This window comes from Lathyrus oleraceus, chromosome 4, assembly GCF_024323335.1.
Source record: "Lathyrus oleraceus cultivar Zhongwan6 chromosome 4, CAAS_Psat_ZW6_1.0, whole genome shotgun sequence".
NCBI classification, from domain to species: domain Eukaryota; kingdom Viridiplantae; phylum Streptophyta; class Magnoliopsida; order Fabales; family Fabaceae; genus Lathyrus; species Lathyrus oleraceus.
This window is the reverse complement of record NC_066582.1, coordinates 152,948,872-152,955,837: the sequence shown is the minus strand read 5'-3', so window position 1 is coordinate 152,955,837 and position 6,966 is coordinate 152,948,872. Positions and strand designations below refer to the sequence as shown.

Sequence of the window (6,966 nt, the reverse complement as noted above, 5' to 3'; positions counted from 1 at the left end):
GCAACTGTCTGAAGTCCTCCTTAAGAGGCGATGTTTGTGATTGTTTACTTTTGTGCCAAGCAGGTGAAGACCTCTATGAGGCAATTGGCGGAACCCAAGGGATATGCAATCTATCCCCCGCTATTCTGTTGAGTCGTCCCCCTGCTCACCCTACTGTGTTGATGCATTGGGACACAAACCCAAGATCTTGTACTTTGTACAGTTGTGTCAGAGTCTTGAGCGTAGAAGGGTCCCTCCATTCTGGACCCACGCTCCTTTGTCTGAAGCTCTCCCTGGACAGGGATAAGAGCTGTGAAGTCTAATCTTCACTCACCTTTCATCTGCTTCACCTTAGCCTCTCAATGGCAAGGTTAAGAGCGAACACTACCCATGTACAGATGACTTGCTTCGGCAGTCAAACCCATTGTTTGAGCCCACTTGATTGGCTATAGTGTGTGCTATGTGAATATTTGTTTGAAATGTTTGTTTTATTTTGTTTGATGCTTGCATGCTTGCTTTCTTCCTGGATAGGATTAGCTTGCTGTTGCGCAAGTAGGTAGAAACCACAACATAGGGCAATGATGCATGATAACACTAGGCTCGAGTACAGCTCCCTGGTAGTGTGTCTCCCCTTGGTTTCTGGCTAGAATTTCTTTCCCTTTCAGGGGAACTACGTCGCCCTGATCCTCATACCAGATGAGGTACGTAGGCAGGAGACCGTGCGAGGTCTCTCCGGGCACCCTTTTCTTTTTTGCGTGTGTTTTGTTTGGCAGCTATCAGGCTCGAGTTCCCGACTCCCTGTTAGTCTGTGTGTGCCGTTTCTTTTGACGTCTCAGCGTCTCTTCTGGCTTACTTGATGACTTGTAGGCTCGAGTTCCCGACTCCCTACTAGTTTGCATGTTCTTTCTTTCCCTTTCAGGGGAACTACATCGCCCTGATCCTCGTTCCAGACGAGGTATGTAGGCAGGAGACCGTGCGAGGTCTCTCCGGGCACTTTTTTTTCTTTTTGTGTGTGTTTGCTTGTTATCTGCTTGTGTGTCAGGATATGAACGTAAGCCCAGCGATTGGCTGTACGTATCCTGATTGTGTTTGTTTGGTTCGGAAGCCGATGTAAGTCCAGCGATTGGCATTCGGGTTCCAGGTTCGCCTGTGGGTGTGTGTGTCTTGTTTGGCGTGCTTGAGCCGAACTACGACAACTCTGATTCTCGTTCCAGACGAGATACGTAGGCATAGGATGCGATGTCCTATCGAGCTCTCTTCCTCTTAACCCCACCTGTGTTGGCTTCGGTGCGTGTGTGTGTGTGGTGTTTTAGCAACCTTTTCTTTTCTTAGAGCGTGGATCCCGTCGAGTACGACGGACGTGAGGGGTGCTAATACCTTCCCCTTGCGTAACCGACTCCCTTACCCTTTCTCTTTGGTCGCGAGACCATGCTTTCTCCAGGTTTCTCTGAGCGTTTCCTTTCCCTATTTTGGGATAAATAACGCGCAGTGGCGACTCTGTTTGTTTTTTTGTTTTAGCCCGCCGGTTGTTTTTCGCGGATGCGACACATATGAGTCTGAGTTATACGGGTTTTATTTTCGAAACACTGATACTATCCGACTTACAATCAAGAGAAATTCAAATTTCTTGCATTTGAAAAAAATAATTGAATCCTGCATAGGATTTGGTATTGTGCCAAAGATCACGTAATCCAATTTTTTTAGATCAGTCAATGCAAATTTTTCCCACTGAAGGTACGAGATGATAAAGATGTTGACTATATGTTTGTTAGTCACGAACATTTTGGTTGCAACTCTATTGAGTTGTATTACTCTTCAACCAAGTATACCATCTCAGCAATCTGAAATAGCCAATCAAGTTGAATCTGATGAATTTGATTCAGAAAACTCAGATGACGCTGACCCAGAAGCAGAAGCAGAATTCAACAGCGTTGATAAAGAAGAAGAAGAGACCGAGACACGGGTCGATCATATGTTGAATAACAACATTGAAGATGATGATCAACCAACGCCATTACCTCCAAGTCATGTATACAATCTGCCTCAACATATGACAAACATGGATCTGCATGACGATGAAACATCCAACAATGTTTTTTATAACCCATATCCACGATCAGAAGGCGAGTTAAAGGTGGGAGACATGTTCCGCACTAAAGAAGAATGTGTGCGAGCTATAAAAAAATTTCACATGAATAACTCTACTGATTTCACTGTGAAACACACTGATTCGAGGAGGTATGTCATTGAATGTCGTAACATTCTTTGTAAGTTTCGGTCGGCTGCTTCTCACAAAAAGAGAAGCGACTCTTGGGAGATAGCTTCTACTGACCCACCTCACAGTGTCAAGACATTTTGCCGCTTGTTAACAAAGACCCACCAGTGAAGGTGAGTATAATAATATCTCATATCATCACAAGATATAATTATACTCCATCTTACAAGAAAGCATGAATTACGAGGACAAATGATGTTGAACAGGTATTCGGCAACTGGGAGGATTCATACAAAGAATTGTCACGGTTCTCATGGCCCCTAAAAACATACGTACCAGGAACTGTTGCAATTATGAAGACATTGTCAGCAGTTACGCTAGACGGAACCTGTGTTTCTAGAAATAGAATCTTTCACCGCCTCTTTTGGGCGTTTGAATCGTGCATCAAAGGTTTTTCATTCTGCAAACCTAATATTCAAATTGATGGAATATGGTTATACGAAAAATACAAGGGTGCTTTGGTTATGGTTGTTTCACAAGACAACAACAACAATGTCTTTCCCATTGCCTTTGCTCTGGTTAAAGGTGAAACCGCTGGTGGTTGGGGTTTCTTTCTTCGACATCTCAGAACAAATGTCGCTCCACAAGCCCATCTCTGTTTGATTTCAGATAGACATGCTGCCATTGAGAGTGCTTACAATAACCATGATAACGGATGTCATGATCCTCCTTTTACCCATATCTATTGCATTAGACATATCGCACAAAACTTCATGCGTGCAATCAAAGATAAGAACCTTCAAAAAAAGTGGTGAATGTTGGGTATGCTCTAACTCAGCCGTCATTTCAATATTACCCTGATGAAATTAGATTGTCTAATGCAGATGCAGGAAGATGGGTGGATAACATACCAGTAGAGCAGTGGACAAGGACATTTGAAGGAATGCATGAACGACGTATTCAAAGGCATTAGAAATCTATCAATAACAACTTTGGTTAGAACAACCTATTATAGGTTGGCTTCTACCTTCGCAACCAGAGGTGAAAGATGAAGTGCAGTTTTAATGTCGTGTCAAATATTCAGTGAATGTTGTATGAAAGTGATGAAAGAGGAGAGTATCAAAGCTAGCACACACACGGTTACAGTCTTTGACCGTCATATGCAAAATTTCAGCGTACAAGAAACAATGGACCACAATGAGGAGAGACCAAATTTATCCTATGCTGTCAAATTAAACAGAAGTTGGTGCGACTGTGGAAAGTTTCAGGCCTTCTGTATTCCTTGTTCTCATGTCATTGTGGCATGCACACATACTCACCAGGACGCTTACAACCATCTATCTGATGTTTACAAGGCCATTATCGTCATGAATGTGTATAACAAAAACTTATCAGTGCTACCAATGGAGGAATACTGACCTCCATAAGAAGGTGGCATAGTTTGGCACAACGACAAGATGCGAAGAAAGAAAAAAGGACGGCCAGACAACACGCGTATTAGAACAGAAATGGATATGACTGATAAAATGATAAGACTATGTAGTATATGTCGTCAACCAGGACACAATAAGAACAATTGTCCCAATCAAGGAGCAACATCTGCATCATAAGATAGTATCTCCTTTTAATTTTTGTAACCTTGGATTTTTATATATCATTATCTTTTTGTTACAACAAGGTTCACAACAAATATCACTACAACATAAACAAACTTAAAACAGAATATTTCTAACTGATTACAACAATCAAACTAATGTCATCTCGTCCAAACATCATTTTCCTAGCATCCTTATCAGTTTTGACTCACACCCAACCAAATATACTATCGAGTCTCTCAATACTTCTAATTTCTTCCCCTTCTGGTATTTTTCCATCTAACGAACGAACCAGCTCCCTTTTCAGTTGATCGAAACTAATGATGTTCCAAAAGAGCATCAACATCGGAGGTTTGTCTCTCGAATAAACCATATTTCCATAGCGGCGATGAACACCAAACATGTTTGCAAAATGATGAAATGAGATGTGGAAAAATGATTCACACAACACCTCTATTTATAATACAAAAAATTGCATTTTACACTGAGGCGTCAGACCAATTGGCGCCTCCTCTACAAACTAACACATGGGCGCTAATTGGATTGACAACACCATGTGCTATAGTCAAACCAATTGACGCCTCCTCTCTAATTTTAGAAGCTGGCGCCAATTGGTCTGGCGCCACATCTTAAAAATGGAGTAGATTGAGAATTTTTTTGAAATCGAAATTTTTTAAAGATTTTTTTTTGAAAATTAAGGGTATTTGAGTAAAAAATTCGCATAATTGCTGAGTAAATTACATAAAGGAACTGGTCAACAAGAACTTAAACCTAATTCGTTCATGATATATTATTGGCCGATAATATGCTTTTGTGCTTGTATTTGTGTATATTTGCGGATAGTTTTATCTTTTGACTTGTTGCACATATATTTATACTTCCTATTTTATACTGCAATACCATTAAATTTCCTCTAACGTATCATATTCTCTTCTTCTTTACATGTACTAATATCTTTTATTTGAACCCATATTTGAGGCTTTACACCTTGAGACAATTGAACAGTCACTGCAGAGTTGAACTTCAAGCTCATTTGCATGTGGAAAATACTTTCACAATGAAACCTTTTCCTTTACTTACCTTACAACAATAAAACATATATTACATATTATTAGAGTGGGATTAATAAGTATATAATCGCATATTATTTTAAAATTTGTATTCATATATAGTACCTGCAATTTTTTAAATCCATTTCCTGAAATTCCTTGCTTCTTCTTTTTCTCCTTTTTTGGGTCATTTGACCATGATCTTAATAAGAAGCTTGGAACTAGAAATTTCCAATTTCCAAAGCAACATGTCGTTCCTCCATGCTTCTTGATAGAATTCAACTGCAAAAACCAACAAAGAAACACCGTCATTCCATAATATCTAACATTAAATAATATTATGATGTATTACTGAAACTTAAGTTACACGTTACGAATGTCATAAACTTAAACACAACTTTATAAATCTTAGGCTTTAATTCCTTGCAAAATGTTACCTGATTTGTAGGTTGGATAGTATTATTTGCCGAATGACTAGGAAGTAATGGCATGAATGATGCTTCTCCTCTTACAGAATTCCGAAGGAGACGCGAGTACATAAGCAATCCTGATTTTCTATCATATCCTTTACTACTATTACTACTACTTGAACCATCATTTACTTCTTGTGTAACCGTGTGATGAATATGATAATAGTGATGATGATGGTGATACTGTTGAATTGATGATGATCTCTTCTTCTTAGGCTTCTCAACATAAACTTTCACTAACACTGTCTTATCATTCCGGTAACTTACCTATAAATTATCAAATGAGTAAATTAAATAGAAACAAAAAAAGTAGTAACAAAAAAAGTTCAAGTGATTATTTACCTGTTTAGTAATACTATGCATTTTGGAACAAGGATCGAAGCATGGATTTAATTATGTTTGGTTTTGGTTAAGTATTCATTCTACTATGATAGCATCATCATGCTATGCTATGCAGGCCTAGAGTAGATAGGAGATGTTATCTATGTTAGGCTAGGAGAATAGTAATGCAGATATAGTAATGTTTGGATGAAATTGGAATTAACCAAACTATGTTGTGTGTTAAAAAATCATAATGTAATTATCAATTTATCGTTGTCAACAATATTGCGGCCCAATTATGGTGGGACTAAATACCATTTGCTTACACGTGGGATCTTATGGCCTGCTTGCTTGCCTTCTTTATTTTCTTCTTTGTTTTACTTTGTAATTTCATTGTCACATTCAATCACCCACTGATTTTTTTTTACTACTTTTCATTCTCAAAATAGCTACTAAGTTTTGAGAAATAAAATAAAGTAGGATAACAACTCAAAAATAAATCTTTAAGTTAAATTTTTGAACTCTACATCCAAAAAGATTGGACACATAGGATCCTCAGATGACATCGAGATTTGTTGGTTCTAATCACCGATTCAAATCATCAACAACCATTAAGAACCTGAGGTGTAAGCCCAATACGTTATAAAAATAAGGGAATTACTTAACGCAATTTTGGTATAAAAACAAAATTACTCATCAAATTTAGAAATGCATCTTTGAATACACCTCAAACATATTCGTTCCTGAATACAACACTAAGGCTATGCAATTTTTTTTTATACAAATGCCTCTCCGTGTAAATTACAAAGATGCATTTCCAGACGTTGGTTAATAAAAAAGGATGCCAAACCCTTCTCTTTCCGCACTTCTCAAAACACCCTCTCAAACTCTCAACCTCTAAAGTCTCAAACTCTGTCAACTCACGTTCTCTCAAACTCATTCATCTCAATTCAAAGTTTCTTCCATCAACATCAAATCGATCAAAGAACTCACTCAACATCAAACTAAACTCACATTTGATAAATTTTTGTTTTTCTAAACTTTTTATATTTTTATATACATTTGTAGAAATTGAGTATTAGGTTATGTAATAGGTAGTTTAAATATATTTTTTATACAAACAATGTGTTTGATAGGTAGTTTAAATGATCAAAGCATTATTTTGGATCTTGACATGGACTCTATTTTTGCCATTAACGAGTTTCTGAGTTGTAGAATCTTACGAGATGCATCTTTAGAATTTTCCAACGTTTTCATTTCCAGAATCCGGATATGAATCTCTGGAATTTATCAATCTGCACTTTTTTGCTTGACCTCATTGTGTTTCATACGTATAA

At 37.9% G+C, this 6,966-nt stretch overlaps 1 protein-coding gene across 1 annotated transcript; it reads right to left on the bottom strand.

Moving 5' to 3' along the window:
- Positions 1–4,549: 4,549 nt before the first annotated feature.
- On the bottom strand, positions 4,550–5,828 carry LOC127074250 (uncharacterized). The gene is made up of 4 exons (XM_051015551.1): positions 5,651–5,828; positions 5,276–5,575; positions 4,965–5,120; positions 4,550–4,869 (listed from the first exon to the last, which is right to left on the bottom strand). Exons 1-4 carry the CDS (start codon positions 5,669–5,671, stop codon positions 4,819–4,821), a joined length of 528 nt encoding a protein of 175 aa, XP_050871508.1. The 5' UTR covers positions 5,672–5,828; the 3' UTR covers positions 4,550–4,818.
- Positions 5,829–6,966: the final 1,138 nt, after the last annotated feature.

Bases quoted from the DNA above. Each gene is read 5' to 3' on its own strand.
- LOC127074250 (XM_051015551.1), bottom strand. From the start codon at position 5,671: ATGCATAGTATTACTAAACAG. The intron at 5,121-5,275 runs GTAACATTTTGC...TGGTTTTTGCAG, and splicing joins CTATCCAACCTACAAATCAG to TTGAATTCTATCAAGAAGCA. The intron at 4,870-4,964 runs GTACTATATATG...TATTGTTGTAAG, and splicing joins ATGGATTTAAAAAATTGCAG to GTAAGTAAAGGAAAAGGTTT.